The sequence below is a fragment of the Sylvia atricapilla genome, chromosome 5 (assembly GCF_009819655.1).
Source record: "Sylvia atricapilla isolate bSylAtr1 chromosome 5, bSylAtr1.pri, whole genome shotgun sequence".
Classification (NCBI taxonomy): Eukaryota; Metazoa; Chordata; class Aves; order Passeriformes; family Sylviidae; genus Sylvia; species Sylvia atricapilla.
The window spans coordinates 29,133,002-29,152,952 of record NC_089144.1 but is presented as its reverse complement, the minus strand read 5'-3'; the positions used below and the strand labels follow the sequence as shown (position 1 = coordinate 29,152,952).

Sequence of the window (19,951 nt, the reverse complement as noted above, 5' to 3'; positions counted from 1 at the left end):
ATATCCCACTGTTCTACATAATGGCAATTTGCTACTTAAACACTGAAAAATAACCTGTCACTGAAGTTTTGAAAAATCTCTTTAACAGCAAGAAGGAATTCACAGGTAACAGTTGGATTGGAAGGCATGTGCCTTTTTGTGTTTTAGAGATGTGTTAATTCTATTCACTGTAGATATGTAATGTATATTGAGCTAGCATCTAAAAACATTCAGAGTAGCTATCAGTTAAATTAGGATTTCATCCTAGTTCTTTTGGCATGAAAGAGTGGGATAACAGGGACAACTGAGAATAGGGATGCAGAGCAAAAAAGAATTGCTTTGAACAGTAAAAGAAATACCCATCTAAGGGTATTGAAGGGTACTGAGAAGTATGTTTGCTGTTCTTCACTTGTAGGTAGTACACATTTATTGATTACTATTAAAATTTTTTGCATCACTTGACTGGCTTGACTTCATGATTGTAATACATGAAGATATTGAATCTGAAAGAATAAATCATTTTATGTGTATATATGTAAAGTATAAGAAAATCAGGTGGATTTTATCAGAGTTGGGGATGGGGGAATATGCTCACCATCTGGAATGCAGCAGCAGATTTTTTGAACTGTAAGAACGGAGTAAAGTATGGGCTCAAACTGTAAATTTTTTTCTGTAAACTGGGATTTCTGTGAAATATTTTCCTATGAGCTATAATTTCAGAAAAATTAGAAGTTTAAAGGGAGAAATAAAGTATGCAGATTTTTTGCAAGAAAAAATTGAAAATTCAAATAGTGTGGGTTTTGTAGATAATGTCATTTGAGTAATAAATGTAGACTTGTCTGAGAATCCATGCCACAGAGATAAAGACCTGAGATGCTGTGGCAACACCTTCAGTTACATGTCTTTCCAACCTCCATTTCTTCTACCTTGTATGCTCATTTTATTAACAGCTCTGACTTAGCTCCTTTTATATGCTTTAGGGTCCCACTTCTTATCTTGCTGGGCTGTTCGGGAAGTGCTTGATTTTAGAGGAGCTCTAGTCCTGTTCTGCATGCATCTGCCACTCTCCTAGACTCAGTCAAAGTTGAGTGTAGCCTGTCAGCTTTCAGTAATTTCTTTCAAGGTTGCTTTCCTGAAAATTTAGCAAGTTCAGTAAGAGGTAAATTGGAAGCTCTCAGAATTAATTTATCGAGTCATAGGTTACTCCATAGGAAAGACTCAAAATACTTATTATGAGGAGATTATTAATAAAAACAGTTTTGGGTACCCATAGACTCATTGATTCAAAATTTGAAGAATTTCTAGGTTTTTTTTGACAGAAAACCATCCATTGATCTTGACTAGAGCAGCCTTGCCACTTGCATGCAATCTGTATGCTTGGAATTATGTGTGACACCTGCTTTACATGATGTATATGCTATATTTGCCATTAAAAATGTAGAAAAAAATTGTTAGCAATTATATTTAAATTCATGAAAGCTCTGAACATCATACTATTCTCAGTGAAACAATGATTCAAGTGAACACAGAGGAACATCTGGAACATGTCTGGTTCTGGAGTTTTCTACCATGACTTCATCATGTTGCTTCTGTAGGAATGCATCAGAATAATAGCTGAGACAGTTTGTTGAATAAGCTATTAAAATCCCAGATGTGAGCATATGCTTTGCATTTTTATGGATCAAAATTATACTGCTGTGGGTATAAAATTTTGTTTCACAACTCTTTTCTTGAAATCATCCTTCAAGTTATTGTAAATTGTTCTCTGGGTGGAAGAAGAACCTAAACGCTAGGTCACTGTCGATATTAGAATGCAGTATTTATTTTGTGAAGGAGGATTTAGACTCTTCAGCCTATAGTGTAAAAAATTATTTTGTAAGATGCTAAAGAGAGTTCTTGGAAAGGCAAGTTCTCAAATTTCCTCATTTTCCTTATGGATGGACTATGTAGAAAGTCTGCCTTTGATTGCTAAGAATTTGGTGTTAGGTACCAGAAGGCTCGGGTGTAAAGGTACCCGAAGGCCATCTTGAAAAAAAAATACAAAATAACATTAAGCATTCCAGTGTGAATTCATATGCAGTGAAGTCCATATGCAGGCTTTTTGGTTTTAAAGTCAAGCATTAGTTTTAGGGTTAAGTGATGACCTGGCCAATTGACTGGATTGTTTACATAGTTGTATGCTAAGATTTAGCTTTTGTTCTGCATTTGCTTTGGGTTTGAGAATCACCTGGAATGATCATATTCTTAGGGGAAGGCAATAAGAGCTTAAAAGAGCGATGTGCAAGAGTTGGCTTGACAAAGATTTATGCAGGCAGGCAATTTTATCATCAAATTGGATTAGGAACCCAGGCAGAAGCCTGAAGAGAGAACCTATTTCTGTGACAGATTCCTATTTTGAGAACAAAATGGTTGATAGCAATGTGAACATAAATATCAATACAACAATAACATATACTAATTAGGAAAAAAATGTATCTAGGAGTTATTTTAGGCAGTGATAAAACCACTGAACAAGATTTTTGTGCCAGTCAGCTATATTCAGAAAGACTGCACAGAATTTTTGTGTGTTCAGCAAAGTTGGTTTATTGATAGTTTCTACAATAAATTTGTAATAACGCGTAAGAAATTCTATGTAACATTTAAATTAATTGTTAGAAAAGGAGGCTTAATACTTGTTTTGTTAATTAATTATTTAATTATTGTGTATCAGAGGTTCTTAAATTGTTGTATATGCCAGAACCTTATTTATCAAAATCCTTCTAGAGTAATTTGAGGCTGTTTTGTCTTGCAGAGAAGCAAAGCCTAGACTTCAGAAATAATAAGCAGTTGAGTTGATATAGCCTGCTCTAGTGACTGATCCATATACTGTATTTCCTGCAGGGAAAGGTGGAATGAGCCACTGCCTGTCAATACAGCTAGCAGAATCCCACCTGACAACAAACCTAATTAATGGATAGTCTGATCATGAGTCTGCAAACAGGCATCTAAAATAAAGAATTCTCTTTATTAGGTTGAGCACTGACCCCATGTATTCAGTCCTGGCTGGTATCTTGTCTCCAGATGAGGCCAGTCTTTGATGCCTCAGAAGGTGTTTGAAGTCAAGGACAAAGTTGACACGTTTTCCACATAGAAGTCAGCAGGATATATAGTGCTGAAATTATAGTATCTCATAAATATTCTGTATTAGTATGTAAACTATTCCATTATGTTGTGGTCAAACATACTACTTGGGATTTTCTAAAGGATGCAAGTGAGTTAGAATTCCAGCTTCCGTGAGTCATTGGTAGAATTAGTCCTGGTAATTCCTGCGGATTCTTTGGAAAAGTCACACATGCATAAGATTCTCATTTAGACTTTTTGGTCATGTACTTCTTGAATAATGACTGAAGTGGACACATATTTTCAGTCAGGAATGAGGATAGTAAATACTTAAAAGCAAGAGATTGATGCTTTTGGGGAAAAAAAAGATAATTACTTTCTATAAATAATTAAAGTTCACAGTTGCAGTGTGGTGAAGTCTCATAACTAACATGACCACATGTCTTGGTTTGGCAAGACAGGTATCTGCCAGGAAAAGCTGGAGTTTCCCTTGGAATGGAGAATGTAACCCCCCCTCCCCTTTCCAAATTATTGTGATTTTGCAATTAAATGCTTTTCAGGCAAAGATTTGAGAATAAGGATAACATTTCTTTACTAGAAATATTAAGAATATGAATGTAGTAGTACAAAAACCAAGCAAACAAAACAAACAGAAAATCCTAGAAACCCTGACAGAGGCAGAAATACAACCTGTTGGTCGGGGTGTTGGAAGCTGTCGAAATTAAGCCGGCCTGGAGTGGCAGATGTGGTTCTGTTGGAGTAGAGATGGTCCTGTAGAAAAGGGTCCAGTAACAGCGAGATGGGGCCAATCTTCCTTCGGGAGTCCAGTGCTAAAAAACAGATACCTGATGTCCCTACGTCTCAGTTTTTATCTGGGTAGGGGTGGTTTGCTCCACTGGGTGGAGCATCTCATACTGGGATGATGTGTCATGCCGTTGGTAAGCTTAATGGCCCATTACCAGAAGGTATTCCCCCCGGAGGAGATAAGGAACACAGAGATGATGTAATGTGTCATGTCATTGGTGAGCCTTAAAGGCCCATTACCAAAAGATATCCCCCCCGAGGGTGGAAAGACATAAGGAACAATGTTACACCTGGTTTTAACGGCCAACCCCCCTCCCTCCTGGAGTTACAAGACATAAGGAAAATACCTCCCCAGCCAGTTTCTACAGATGGAATAGAATAAACATTTATTGGTTACATTACCTAAGACACCACAACAAAATAGTCCTGCAGTCTTTGTCTTCTTAATCATGTAAATCCCAGCAGACATAATGAAATTTCCTCCTTTATGTAATTTTTTAGTGAAAATTAGTCATTCTTCACCAAGAATAAGATCTAAAGTAACAGAATAGGCACTGCAATGTAGTATCTTGATCTAAGAATTATTATGTCTTTACTATTATTTTTAAAATTTAACTATTAATTCCATTTTAATGGTAATAGCTTCATTAAATAAGTAGTAAATAAAAATCATAAAATATAAATGAATTAAAATATTTTATACCTTTTGTTATAGGTGTGAAAGTCTGAGTTCAAAAATGAATCTATAACATCTTCTTGTTTTACATAATCAAGGCCTTAAATGCTTTTTCCAAACAATCTCACTAGATAATTAGCTCTTGAGATGTTGAAAACACCCTGAATTTCTTAGTGCTTTCTTATAACTTTTCACTTTTTGTATCAGCATAAATCCAGAATTAAACTGAAAAATACTGTATATAGTTGACAGTTGAAAATCTATTTTTGAACTTTATGCATGAAAATGTATCAGAAATTCAAGGTGATTTAGAGATATTTGGATAAAGTGACAAGACAGATAAATATTCAATATCCGGTAGATTTCTTAGTGATCAAAGATGGCGTTTTTAGAAATATGACTATTGGGTAAGTTATCGTAAAGGAAATGGAACATTTTACAAAATATCTGGATAAGAGTAGTGATCACTTAATTTTTTTTTTTTTCTGCCTAAGATATTCAGTAACCTTTTGCTTGAATTATAAATTTCATTTTGTTTGTCAACTCTGCAGCACTGCCGCCATGGAATTTGTGTGAGCAGAGAAATGGAGCTGCATCCTGTAGATGGGGAATGGGGACCATGGGGACCTTATAGCTCATGTTCAAGAACTTGTGGAGGTGGAATCAAGAGCACCACTAGGCTGTGTAATAGACCAGAGTATGTTTTTTTAAATTGTGTTTTACATTTTTTATTATGTTTTAATGTGTTTTACATTTGCATAATGAAGATGCTAAAAAATTATGGATTGGCTCCAAATAAAATAGAGGTATTGTGGGCTGTGCAGATCAGTTTGAAGCACCAACAAAAAAAGCATGTTTCAGCCATATTGGGAAAGAGAAAAGTTTACAGAGGACTTCTAGATTACTCATATCTTTCAACAATATTATCCATTCTTACACATGTTTCTAAAACTTAGTTTGGCAGGGTCTTCTTTTCTAGCTTTGCTCTAACAGTTGAGGTTTCTTTAAACATTAGATGCTTTCTTTGCAGTTCTTACTGCAAAAATAAATATATGTATTCCCTACTAATCTCTCTAGTGAAACATTTGATTTGCTTTGCTTTAAGGCATTTCCACAACATCACCCACCAGTAACAACCCACGAGGCGCACTGGTTATAACAGACGCATTTAAAACTTACCTTTATAACTGGAAAGTGTACATTGACTGAATAATTCCATGTGGCTTTCTGTAATAAAAGTCAAGGAGAATTTTAACTTGTCCAGAACCAGAACCACAGCTGGTACCTGAGTAGTTTCAGGGTTTTTCTAGGAAGTCATGTCAGCTTGATATTATCAGTAGGATAAATGAACTTCAATCAAATGGCCCAGGTTATTTTGTTTGGTCTGGTAAGTAAGAGGCAGGAGACTAGATTGCCATTAGATAATGCCTCTTTCAGTCTGTAGTGACTGATAGTATTAGTATGCCATTGATTTATTCTTTTTTTCTTCCCCAAGAACATACTAATACTGACTTATTTTGTATCAGAGTTTATAGCTGTTAAAATGTATTTTAAACTTTACAGTAAATTGGGTATTTTCCAAAATTTTCTCTTTTTATTCTTTTGATCCCCAAAGTAAGTATTAGGACTACAGAAATGACTGTGCCAGCTCCTAATTGTCTTCTTTCTTTGTCACTCTGTAAAAATGTAATTTCAAATTACTGAGGGAGGTGCTGTTTGTGTAAAAATATAACTGTAATCTCAGCTAAATTGATAAAAGCATTAAATTATTAATGGTTTTACCCAGGCAAAATTGTTATAGCTGTAAGAGAAGTAAAAATAATAATGTGTTAATAAACATCCTTTGTGAGATTACCACCTCAGCAACAGTATTTTACAAGGATTTGGTTTATTTTGAGTAAAACTGAAATACCAGTAGAAGCTGAATGTGTCTGCAAGTCAGCCACACAGCTGACAGATTGCTATGAGATTTTTTTCCTATTGCTGTGAGATTTTCCTCTTTAGATCAGTGGCTGAGGCTGCTTTTCATGGAAAACAGCAGTTTTAGAAAATTAGTGTGTTTTACATTTACCTTTTTTTTAGGCCAAAAAATGGAGGAAAGTACTGTGTTGGTCGCAGAATGAAATTTCGGTCATGTAATACTGATTCATGTCCAAAAGGCAAAAAAGATTTTCGGGAACAGCAGTGCTCTGAGTTTGATGGCAAACACTTTAATATCAACGGTCTTACCTCTGCTGTTCGCTGGCTTCCAAAATACAGTGGTAGTAAGTAATTACACATCTTTGCAATGAAAACTATGAAAATGCTACTTTAAATAAAGTTTTAAAACAGACAAGAAACCTCTTGGATTTTCTTTCCAGTTTCTATGAAAGATCGCTGTAAACTTTTTTGCCGAGTTTCTGGAACAACTTCCTACTATCAGCTGAAGGACAGAGTTGCTGATGGTACTCCCTGTGGAGCAGAAACCAATGACCTTTGTGTTCAAGGCTTGTGCAGGGTATTTAAATCTAAACTTATTAATTATTAAAATCAATTTTAAGAGGTGGTAATGTAGATATTAAATATTAATACAAATACACTTTACTAATAATATTATGTTCTGAGTTCACTTAAGCTAATTTTATTACCTATCAAATTAAAGATCTGGAAATGGAAACAATTAAGTTAAGAACATATAGTTGAACCTGAAGACCCACAGTCTTGCCTCATTAAGCCTCATATGTGAAGGAGTTCAATATTGTTCAAGTGAGCAGTGAGATCCAAAATGAGCATAAACAGAGGAAAGAAGCATGCTGTGTTATTATTAGCATTGTATTTCTGCTACCAAAGAAGTAAATAGTAGAAAATCCAAAGGTAGATAGATTATGTAATTACTACTTTACTGTAAAATCAGGAGGAACTGACCCTTAAATCCATTCAGCATTCTTTGCTTAGTAGCAGCTATGGCATTGCCATGAGTTTGTTGGGAGAAGCAAGGTGCTATATTTTAACAATTCAAGACTTTTTTGTCAAGCCTGGTTGAGGTTTTGCTGATTGTAGTGAAATTGAGGAATTTCAGAATGAGGAGAAAATATAGCTTTTTTTATATGGTTGAATGAAGAGGAAATGCAAAAGAATTATCCTGTTTATCATAGTTCAAAAAACCTCTGGAAGTTTAAGTAAAGATAGGTGAACAAAAACTGTGCTTATGTTAATTTAACCAGCACAGTCTATGTGTATTCCTTTGCTTCTTTTCAGTAATGACAGACTTTAAATGAATTGATGGCCACGTGTATATATATACTGCTTTTAGACTTCCAAGTCTTTTAATGTAAATATAAAATTTATAAATTATGTTGATCTTCTAAATTCAAAATCTTCATGTACTGTTATGTATTCTCATGCAGTTCTTGACATATGGACTGTATTGGGATTGCACCATTCTATTTTGCCCTTGCATTGCAGAATCCAAAACCACTCATGGCTTTTAATGAATTGACAAGGAAAACTAGATATATACAGTGAACAACAACATTTTGGGGTAGTGGGAAGCTTACATTACTTATTTCCATTGTTTTCCATTGGGCTGAGTGACACAGGGCCTTTTTATTTTTGTTATTTTTTGCAGCAAGCAGGCTGTGACCATGTATTGAATTCTAAGGCGAGGAGAGACAAATGTGGAATCTGTGGTGGTGATAATTCTTCATGTAAGACACTTGCAGGTACTTTCAACAGTGCTCATTATGGTATGTTTGTTTTGCCTTTTTTAAATCTTAATACACACTTAACTATGTCTTAGAAATTATTCTTTACATTTAAGGAAGCAGAATTTCAGTGTATGATTTTTAGGGCCTCTATCAACAAAAAATATTTTTGATTTTCAGTCACATTCCCTCTCAAGGGTGCAGAGTTAAACACTATGACATACTAACTCATTCAAGTAAAAAAAATCAATCTCCTCAAAGGTCAAAGCCAAAAATAAAAGAAATTTTGAGAGTAAAAATACTTCAAAAGGATGAATTTATACTGCTTTATACTTTGCATTCTCTGGTCTGAAACTTTGCAGCTGAATAACACATTCCAATGTCTCATTTTGGTTGTGTAAAGAGGTAGCGAGAAGTTTGTGTTGTGAGCAGCTGATGAGGTTCTTTTTCTCCTTCAGTGAAAAATACAGCCTGTGAAATGTGAGCCTTCTCCTTCGGGAGAACAGGGATAGCAATATTTATGTCTTTTTCCTCCTCATTGACAGGTAGGGAATGAGAAAGTTCTGAACAACCCTGGTATTTCTAATTTATTTGATTTAGTTTGTCTTATAAAGCTGCTGATAGTTCTATATGTGGACTTTTCTGTGAAGTATGGAGAGACTACTGTATGTGTGTAGCAGTGCAGTTAAGTAGTTGGAGCATATAGAGCATAGAACATAAAGACAGAAGTCTCCAGGTCTATATCAGCCTAGAGGCTCCTTCATTCCACTTCACTGGTTGAAAGAGACCACAGGTGAAGTGAAAATGCTACTGGAGAGCTGCCAAATAGGATCTTCATAGAATAAAGGGGTTGTTGCTGAAGAGAAAAGTGTGCTAAGTATCCCTATTGGATTTTCTTTTACCCTGGCAGAAGTCACACATCCATCAAAAATTACAAAAAAATTATACAGCTACCCTTCCCATACAAATACAGGTATGTTTTTTTGTGACTGTCCTAAGAAGTTGCTTGTAGATAGCACATGAACTTTGTCACACACACATTTATTACAAATCAAGTGACTGTTATGTGAAACTGCCATTATGCAAGTATGGTCAAGACTGTCACTCTCTCCTATTTAATGACTTTCCCTGGTCACAGACTTATTTGCTTTGAATTGAAGTTAGAGAGGAAAAAAGCCCCCATATTCTGGGATGAGGAAAATCTTGAGTTATTATTTGGTTTTATAGCAAGTGGAATGGTAAATTATGTTCAAATTCTTGAATTATGGCATATAAGAGACAATACTGAGTTATTCCAATGAATAGTATGCTGAACGTTTGGGATTATCACCAATTATGCTCAAGTAGGAATACAGCCATGCAAACAGGAAATTGTACTTAGCTGATCACTAAAACTCCAGTGTCCATGGGAGGTCTAAGACATCGCTAGGCTAATGACTGAAGTCTGAGGAGACATTATTTTGCAAAAAAATTCTGAGTTATGATCACAAGCTAAGTATGCTGATGTGCATTTGATCTTTTTCTTTTAACTTCATTTGGGCCTCTTTCAAACTGAAATGAGGCATTTTACTAAAGCAGAATTTGGGATTGATAATAGCAGCCTGTGGTGTGTGCAATTTTGTTTATAGTTTCCTTCTGTATTTTGTCTTCTTTCATTCTATTATGATAAGGTCTTCAGTGTGTGAGATGGGAGGCTTTTAAAACTGTGTTTTGGTTTTCTTCCCAGTATGTTGAAAGGTTGACAAACCATGTATTTATCCAGAGCATTCATCTTGTCAATTTGCAATTGCAGTGCTGCCCCCAGCTGGTAAATGTGATGGGCCTGTAATTAGATTTAATCTTCATTTAAATGCCTGGCATGGTTTTAATAGACTAAAAGCACTTGGAATTTAATGAATTATGAAAGTTGTCATGGCTTAACCCCAGCTGGAAACACACAGTCAGTCACTCACTCGCAGTGGGATGGGAGAGAGAACTTGGAAGAATAAAAGGGAGAAAACTCAGATAAAGAGAGTTGAATAGGTAAAGCAAAAGCTGTGCACACAAAACAAAGCAAGTGTTGGTTCACCATTTCCCATGGGCAGGCTGGTGTCCAGCCAGGAAAGAAGGGCTCTGTCATGCATGACCTGAATTGAGAAGCCAAATGCCATCACTCTGAATATCTCCTCTTCCTTCTTTCCTCAGTTTTAGGTGCCCAGCATGAGGCCATATGGCTTGGGTCATATCCCTGGGGTCCATCTGTATCCCCTCACAACTCCTTGTGTACCCTCAGCCTCTTCACTGAAGGAGTTGGGTGAGAGGCAGGAAAGGCCTTGACTCTGTAAGCTCTGCTCAGCAATAACTAAAACATCCCTGAATTATCAACATTTTCCAGTACAAATTCAAAACACATTCCCTACCAGTTACTATGAAGAGAAGTAACTCTATCCCAGTCAAACCCAGTACAAAATGGAAAGGATGGTGCTGTTTAATTTTTTATCCACAGAAGTACATCAACTAAAGCCACAGTAATATTGTTAAACACAGTGAAATAGGTGGAAAAATTATCAAAATTTTTATTAATATCTCAGGTTACATGTTTTTATTTAATATTTGTTTCTAGTGTTTGCTGTACTCAGTTTTTCTCAGCTGTAAGTGTCCTTTTGAATTTGTGGTTAGCATCTGTGAGAAACACATTTGGATTTTTTTACCTAGATTTATGTGCAGCATGACTTTTTTAAAAAGTAGGTCTTGATGCATCTTATTTTGTTACCTGGTGGCGAGGCTACTGTAATATAACTTGGGGATATTACAGGAAATGGTGACTCATTTGTGGAGCATTTGTATTTTGAAGGGAGTGAACTCAATATTTTAAGCAGAAGAAGGTAGATTAAGCATGGCTAGTTTAACAGCTATATCTACCTATGCATATGGCCTGCAGCACTGCAATATTTTAGTACTTAAGACTCATTCTTTAGTGCGCTGTCTTGAAATACTCTTGTGAAAGAAAAGCTACCTCAGTTGCATAAATGGGGAACAGAGATGTTTCATGCAAGTGACTTACCCTGATTTCTGTAAAAGTTTAAATTTTGAGCAGTCACAGTGTTTCCTGAGTCCCCCTTGATATACTTGACTGCTTTCTAGAGTAGTTCTGCTCTCTAGGATTTTTTCTGAGTAGATTGAGCTCGTGTTAGTGGTAAAGAATTGAATTCACATATCTGAACCCAGAACCTAACACCTAACACATGAAGGCATTCAGTATTGGTTGTCTCTAGTGCACTGTAGGTTTTTGTGTATAAAAGTGTATTTTCATATTTACTAATAGTTGACTAATTTTGTATATAATTAATTTTCAGGTTACAATGTTGTAGTAAATATTCCCAGAGGAGCAACAAACATTGATATTCGACAGCACAGCTACTCAGGAAAACCAGACGATGACAACTACCTTGGTAAAAGCCTCCAGTGTACAACACTGATGGATAGGTTTTTGCTTTTGACAGAGATCTGCTCTGGATATATATTATGAGAAGGCTGATAAGCATGTTGGAGAAAATACAAAATTATTTTTTGTATTCATTGGCCTGAGTCTCCCTGTAGATGCTAGTTTTAAGAAAACTAGTATATAAATCAGTGAGATGTTAAGGTTTCTAGTTTTTAAATTAGTGTGTTCATTCATCAGAGAATAAGAATTACAACACCTTGGATCATTTTCTCAATTTTTTTACTTTGTTGTCACAATGTTAGTTGGAATGCCACAAATGAGCTCAGGAATAATGCAGATATTTGTTGTTTTAAATCTTGGAAGCATACACTTCGTTTATGAACAAAGTAGCCTGACCATCAGCAAACTTGCCGGTTGTCTCACATACCTCTTTTTCTATTATGTCTGGGACATCAAGATTGTAAAGGTGGTCACATGCTGATAGATTTGCAAGTGTGTGTAAGCAACAAAGAATTCATAAGTACATCCTACCAAAAATCTTAGTTGTTCTATTTCACAGTAGTTACATTGTATCTGAAGTGCCTGAAAAAATACTGAAGCATATTTACCTTCTGTGTCTTTTTCTGTAGTCATCCTAGTCAACAAATTTCAGAAGTCTCAAAATGTTTTCTTTGTTACCTTTTGCCCAGAAACAACCCTTGTTCCCTCACATTAGCTTCCATTTCAAATGTAGTCATGCCTGAATAGCACCTTGTACTACAAATTTTACCTTATTTTGAAAATGCTTAACTTGTCATTAATCATTATTATTGCAAATAGATAATTGTATTAAATTAATATCACAAATGTTTAATAATTTATTTTTATTTTCAAGTTTACTTTTAAAACCCACTTCAGTAGAGGAAGGTGTAGCAAATACAAGGATGTAATCTATAGAATAGGGCAGAAATAACAATAATTATTGTTTCCTTCTGCAGTAGCAGAACCTAGCCAAATTTAAAAGTCAGGACTGCAGTCAGCCCTTCAGGAGAATAAATATTACTTAACTACTATAATGCAGAAAAAAATCCATGTCTTAGAAAATCCATGACCACTGCTCAGGTGAAAGCTACTGATGAATAGGATTGAATTCATTAATTTGAACTGTTTGATACAACTTTTTACATTGAATAAAATACAGCTACTTGTTGGTGAGGTTTTATTGATAGAACCTTGTAACTAAATAGATTTCCAATATTTTATTTCACTTACAGCTTTATCAGATACCCACGGAAATTTTATCTTGAATGGAAATTTTGTTGTAAGCATGTCAAAAAGAGAAATCAATATACAAGGAGCCATTTTTGAGTACAGTGGTTCAAACAATACAATAGAACGAATCAACAGCACTGATAGAGTTGAAGAAGAATTAACCTTACAGGTGCATGTTATTTTTTTCATAAGTTTGAAAGTTTCCTACATGATCATTATGTTCATAATTTTATGTTCAAGTTCACTGAAAAACAGCTATCATTTTATCTCAATCAAGGTTTTGTGTGTAGGGAATTTGTACAACCCTGATGTGCGTTATTCATTCAATGTCCCCATAGAAGATGGAAATGATCTGTTTACATGGGACCCTTATGGACCCTGGCAAGAGTGCAGCAGGATGTGCCAAGGTACTGTGAAGTATTTTTTTCACCAGAACCAAAGACCTGATGGGATTAAGGAAGAGACTCATCTTAAGTTGTCTGACACTTCACCATTACTTGTAAGGAAGAAACTTGTTAGCCGCAGTAAGCTTTAAGTTCACAGAGCCTTTAAGGACAGAATAGCTTCTGAGTTTTGTTTTTGCTAATTTTAGTACTTATAGAGTACAGTTCTATATTCAAATTTACATTTGGAGACATAGGAGCAGTTTATTTAAAAAAGGGTGAATCAAATCTAACACATTCCTATAAAGTAGTATTGTATGTCTATTAATATTCATTAGGCTTCCATTATACCATTTCCAGGTGATCATTGATTTTTCTGGTGTCTTTCATACTCACTTATTTGTAGTTTTTTGATTATCTGCTATATGGGATGAAGCTGTTTAAAGATATATTTTACTATTTTAAATGGCTTCTCTCTAGGCCATTCCAGTATAAAAATAAAGCCACACCATTTATGAAATATATATATATATATATATAAGTGTATGTACACAGATTTTTGACAAATACTCCTATTAGTGGGTGCCAGAAAAGTCTGAAAATATGTGATGGTGAGTTTCTTCTGGTTTTGAGTCAGGCTGTGTACATGCTTATGTGCTAGAGAAGCAGTCAACTGTGGTTCTGGAATTCCAGAACTCCAGACCTTTTAGGTACCTCGTGGTTATATTTTCCGCACCTTTAATGGAAAAGATCACAACTTCTATGTTAAGATGGTGGTTTAGGAAATATGTTAATTAGCAGGACATGCATGATGTGTTTGGAATACTTAGCCTGATGAGTAAATGGACTATTGCACTTTTGTAGTTTTCTGGAATTTGATATCCTGTGAGACCACTGTAGGACAGCTGGGAGATGGAAAAGGTGACTGGGGAAGGTTGTTCTCCACCTGGAATGTAGTGAGCTGCACAAAGGAGCATGTTTGTGCAGAATCTGCTGCATACAGCAATTTGTACTAAGGGGGTATCTCAGTCTCTAAATGATGAATGGAATCCATAAAGCAGTCTTATTTTAGTCCTTTATTTACTTCTTTTGATGCTTTTTCAAGGTATTCGAAGAAGAAGAATGACATGTATACGTAAAAGTGATCATATGGTAGTGTCTGATCAAAGATGTGAACACATACCCACTGTACCAAGTGTCTTTGAAGAGTGTAATACAGAGTGTGAATTAAGGTAAAAAAGGTTCCTAACTAATGGAGTTATTGTGGTCTTGTATGGTTTTATTGATTGACATTGAAACAAGGTAATTAAGATTGTTTTATCCTCTGTCCTCCTGATCTGTCTCTACCTTCTTCATCCTTCCCATCTCTCCATGTTTTCCTCAAATCTGTTGGTCTAATGGCTATATACATGATATTTGCACCTTCAACTCCACATAGAACTAGGGTATTTTTCTAGTTTTTATTGGTAAAATACAAAATCTCTTGTTAGAATTGTGAATCTGTTCTGTATATTCCGGCACAAAAATTTGTGTTGCTGCATGAAATACGTTTTCCACCAGAACTGTACCTACAACTGGAACTAATTTGAAACAGACTTGTGTTTTTGCACTCCAAGATAGCCCACAGTGAAATATTCAGAGGATGAAGAGTTAGAATTATAGCTTACATTTTTCAAAGTCACCTAGGAGATTAAGACAAAATATCCTTTAAATTTAAAAAGCTCTTTTAAGCCTATGAGTCAAATTCTTTTATATTGCTTTGAAAATCCAGTCATGAGATAGAGTTTACAGTTTTATTTGTTCCCTAAAATGCATATCTATATTTATATTACAATTCTTGGTACATTCTCTGAGTGCTTTAATTTCCATGGTCACATTTTTAAAAACATATTTAGCTTTCTACAACAGTTTGTCATTTTAGGTGGCACAGTGTTGGCAAAAGTGACTGTACATCCAAGTGTGGCCCAGGACATCGGACTATTGAGATCCGCTGCATAAAGTACTCTACTGCAAGAGGACTCAGTGCTCCAGTGGATGATAAGTACTGTGCTGATCAGCAGAAACCAGCAGCCAGAGAACCTTGCCATGGTGACTGTATGTTAAGAAGTTGGCACTACACAGAATGGTCAGAGGTACAGATTTAAAAATTCATAATTGTACCATTATAGTTCTGATTAGCATTCGTACCAAATTTTTATTCCTCTATATATTTTTTAGTTTAATGACTAAAAGGAAACAATGTTTGACAAATACAGATATGTAGAATCAGCTAATAGCAATCTTTATATTTCAGCAATTTCCTTATATTTTTGTAAGAATAGGTAGCTTGTTTGCAGCTTGGTTTTGGATGTCAGCAGCGAAGATCCTATAACTAAAGGTGTATATCTTATTTACAAGTCTTAATAATTTAGTTCTGTACAATTTTGATTTTGTTCTTTGTTAGTTTTATCTTGGAACTATTACACAAAGTGCTGAATTTATCTCAAATTGACATATTAGCATTCTGTGAATTAAATGGAGGACACTTTTGTCAGGTGCAATCATTAACTTTTTACCCTAACATTCTTTTACCTTTTAGACTGATAATATATTTTGGCCTGGTTTTATTGTGTTCTGTTTCCTGTTTCATAACTACACACCACAGTGTTCCAGGAGCTGTGCGAGAGGTGTCAGAACCAGAGAAGCTTTTTGTATGAACAACTTGGGTCGTCATCTTCCTGACAGGGAATGCCAGGATCTTCCAAGAGTTATAACACAGAGTTGCAATGAGTTCTTATGTCCAAGCTGGTCGGTTTCTGACTGGAGTGAGGTAATGAAACTATACAAAGCTTAAAGTACATTTGGTCCTGGTCATCGATATTAAAATAAGATGCATTAACTGTGTAGGGGTTTTGTTTTATCTTGAGCCACGAAGTTATGAAAGTTCTGAAGTCCTGTGATTTGTCTGATACACATCTATGAATGACATGAGAACTTCTGTAAAACACTCCTAGAATTTATTTTTCTCCTTAATTTTGTCACATTAAAATGAGGTAGTGAAAATATGTAAACATATTTGCAGTAATTTGCATACCTTCCGTATTTATGCAGCAGTGAGAACTATACAGCCACCTGTTTAATGGAATTATATTAATTTTATTATAGGTTAGATGGATGTGAAAGAATTATGGACAGTTAAAATATTTTTCCAGTGAAAGCTGTGATATATGCACATTTATTATATTTAAAATAAATTATCTGCACATAGTTTTCATAATTTGTAGCTTTAGAATTTGAATAATAATTTCTTTGTATTAGCATTTGAGTTGAACCTAACAGGAAATTAAAAGTTCATTAAAAAATAGGAGTTTCTGGACTACTTACATTCATGGAATATGTTTGGTTTTTATCTGATATTTAAAATCCAACAAGTTACTAAAAAGAAATTGAAGAATTAATGCAAATCCATGTTTCTGCAAACTGGTGTTTATAATAATTTTACAGTGTCCTGTGACATGTGGCAAAGGAATGAAGCATCGTCAAGTCTGGTGCCAACTTAATGACGAACAGCTGAGAGATGATTTCTGTAACCCAGATGACAGACCAGAGTCAGTAACACCGTGTGAACTTCATGAATGTGCATCTTGGCAAGTAGGGCCTTGGGGATCAGTGAGTACATAAGGATTCTTGGCTTCTTGTTTTATCCTTCAGCCTGTGAGCAATCAATACTTTTTAAACATTGTAGTTTAATCTTAAGTAGTTGTTTTAGTTGAATTGATTCACTGGTTTGTTTGCAGGGCCATATTGGCTATCTGACTTGTAATTTAGGAACACCCATATGTAAGTTAGATGAAAATAGTAATTGACCCTAAGCCTTAATAGCAAAGGTGCTTTTGCACATCAGTGTATTACATCACCAGAATGTAATGAAAATGAGGGTAGCAAACTGTTCAGATGAACAAGACAGGTAAAAGACCAAATATTTATAGCTAAGTGGGCATACTCAAGTGGTAGCTTCAATTAATATAGATCCATCTTCAATCTACAATATACCTCCATCAATCATAGAAATGTATATGCTAATATTAGCAGGGAAAAGGACTTAGTATTTTATTGTTACATTTTGTTTTTATCTTGATAGAAGATCTGCTATCTCTTTATGTGAAAGCGCTGTTGAAAAATATGTTCAGTGTGACACTCATCTAATGTAAATGAGAGTGGATTTAAAATGCTAGAAAAAAGTGAACTAATTTGTGAGGGAAACTTTTGTCAGTAAATAGATGAAAATTAATTAAAGTAAGGTACTCAACTGTATGTGGCTTTTATGAGATCAGGTTACTCAAACCAACAGAAGATTATTCAGTGTTTCTTGGATGTTAGTGGGAAATCATAACCAAATAGCAGCTGATCTTTATCTTTTCATATACAACCTGTTATTAAAATACAGAATAAATATAGCTTTGGAAATTAAGTATATTTTTAATTAGGACATTTATTTTACTTTTTAACCTTAGAGATAACCACACTGTTATCTAACATAATGTAGGGTACCCTTGTGATCACAAGGTGATGGCTTTCCATTCCTACAAGATAAATGCAAAATTTAAATAAAAAATTAATTCAGTTCCATTATAATATTTTTATGACTATAAATAGTTTTCTGAAATAGCTTGTACAAGTAATTTACCAATCTATGTCGCTGGAGCAGAACTTTTCATTGCAGATTTTCTGCTGTACCACCTAATAACAGCCTTTCATAACCAAGTTTTTACAAGTACTTGTGTTTGAACCACAGCATTTATAGGGATAAGATTTGTATCATAATATTTTCTGCTATCTAATGTTTCATGTGTCTTCTTTGAGTGCACTCTGGTCAAACTCTGTAGTGAAGGGAAAGACATTTAACAGCTGCAGTTAGTGATTCTTTTGAAACTACTCCTTACCCCTCCCTTTCCCCTCCTCTACTTTCTCTTCACCAGTTTTTATTGCTGAGCATGACATTATAGATCATGGGTTATCCCTTTGATCAGGTTAGGTCAGATGTTCTCACAGTGTTCCTTCCCAGTCTCCTGTGATGTCTCCTCCCAGCCTCCTGCCTACTCACTGCAGGGGATAGAAAAGGGGAAAGAGAGAAAGGCTTTGTCCTGCACAAGCACTGTTCATTGGTGTGCTATGGACACTGATATGGACACTGACAGGCAGTACCTGATGGTCTGCCACAAAGTAGGTTAGCACCATCTCAGCAGTCATTCCTATATGTTCTGGAAAGCGTTTTAGAGTAGAAAATGGGATTAAAAATGAAATTTGATTGTAAATAGCGCCTTTTAAAGTGTGTGAAACTGCTGCCTTCAACAGTGCGCTGTGACGTGCGGGCGCGGGTACCAGGTGCGCGCGGTCAAGTGCGTTACTGGGACGTACCGCGCTCTTCTGAGCGACGACAGGGAGTGCAACGCTGCCACTCGTCCTACAGACAGCCAGGTAAGTTAGAAAATACCTCTCTGCTCCTCTGTCAAAGGTGTCTAAATACAACTGTTTTCTACCGGCTCTATGTGGGAACTTGGAGGAAATCGCTTCTAAAATGAGAAAAAAACCCCGAAACTCTATGCTTTGCTTCATAAATGTCAAATTTTGCCAAAGGAATTAAGTAAAAGAAGGGCAATTTTAAGACTGGATGTTTGAAAGTTGGTATGTGGTTGAAGGATTATAGTATATGACTTCAAGGAGTCCAAAGGCCTGTGATAATTTGGCAGTGAGGGAAGCTCCAACACGTAGAACTGTTTGCCATCCTGCTTAATAAATATTACCTACACATGCTTCTTTGATAAAATTCTAAATATAAAAGCCAGTTAATTGCTATAGTTTATTTCTGCTTAAATGGGAAAACATTGGGTTTGAGTATCCTTTGCATTTTTAATTATGGTACCTGTTTGGCTACTGACTGAAATTGGGCAAATTTATATTCTCAGTAGCTGAAGGTATAAAGAACAAGATGGCACAGCCACTGTCTCTGCTTGGTCCTTCTGTGCTGCCTGTGGCTCTGAAGCTGGACACTCATGCCTATGCTCCTTCTCTCCAACAAGTTGGCCAAAACTGTTCTTTCTCAAAGTGCCAATATTATTGGTTATTACTAATACTGTTTAAAGATCAAAAAAATTTTCATTGACACTCGATTTAAAACAAAACAAAGCAATTCAATGAAAGGTCTTTGAATAATTCTAGGGAAAATGTAAAAAATGGTATTTACATGTTAATTAATGCTAAGCATTTGCTTTACATTTGGCTCTTCTGAAATTTATATTTCAAAAGCTTTTTTTTTTTTTTTCACCCCCACAGGAATGTGAATTGCCCTCTTGTCCAGAAAATACAAAATTATTGACTACTTCACTTCCTCCTGTTCATGTGGGGAAGTTGACCCAATGGAGATATGGATCATGGACCCCAGTATGTAATGCAGCAGACACACCTTGCAGAGCAGTCCTCCAACTCATTCACCCATTTTTTCATGAAGCTTTCATTAATATATTTTTCAGACCAAAATCTATTTGTGATAGATTAAAAAGGAGCTGTAATATTTTCTTAAGAAAAGAAACTGTTTCTTAAGGAGCAGATAGATGTTCCCAGCAAACTGTGTGCTTCAAATTCAACCAGGAAAAATAATAGGAAAAAAAGCAGA

At 35.4% G+C, this 19,951-nt stretch overlaps 1 protein-coding gene across 1 annotated transcript in view; it reads left to right on the top strand.

The window, feature by feature from the left end:
• The window catches only part of ADAMTS20 (ADAM metallopeptidase with thrombospondin type 1 motif 20), an 88,166-nt gene that overhangs the window by 34,945 nt on the left and 33,270 nt on the right, over positions 1-19,951 (top strand). Inside the window, exons 12-24 of the mRNA XM_066319050.1 lie at positions 5,110-5,255; positions 6,641-6,822; positions 6,919-7,055; positions 8,166-8,283; positions 11,577-11,672; positions 12,919-13,085; positions 13,194-13,323; positions 14,405-14,531; positions 15,221-15,431; positions 15,944-16,108; positions 16,783-16,947; positions 18,634-18,756; positions 19,612-19,719. Of these exons, the coding sequence (XP_066175147.1) occupies positions 5,110-5,255; positions 6,641-6,822; positions 6,919-7,055; positions 8,166-8,283; positions 11,577-11,672; positions 12,919-13,085; positions 13,194-13,323; positions 14,405-14,531; positions 15,221-15,431; positions 15,944-16,108; positions 16,783-16,947; positions 18,634-18,756; positions 19,612-19,719 (1,875 nt within the window). The remainder of the gene's footprint in view (positions 1-5,109; positions 5,256-6,640; positions 6,823-6,918; positions 7,056-8,165; positions 8,284-11,576; positions 11,673-12,918; positions 13,086-13,193; positions 13,324-14,404; positions 14,532-15,220; positions 15,432-15,943; positions 16,109-16,782; positions 16,948-18,633; positions 18,757-19,611; positions 19,720-19,951) is intronic.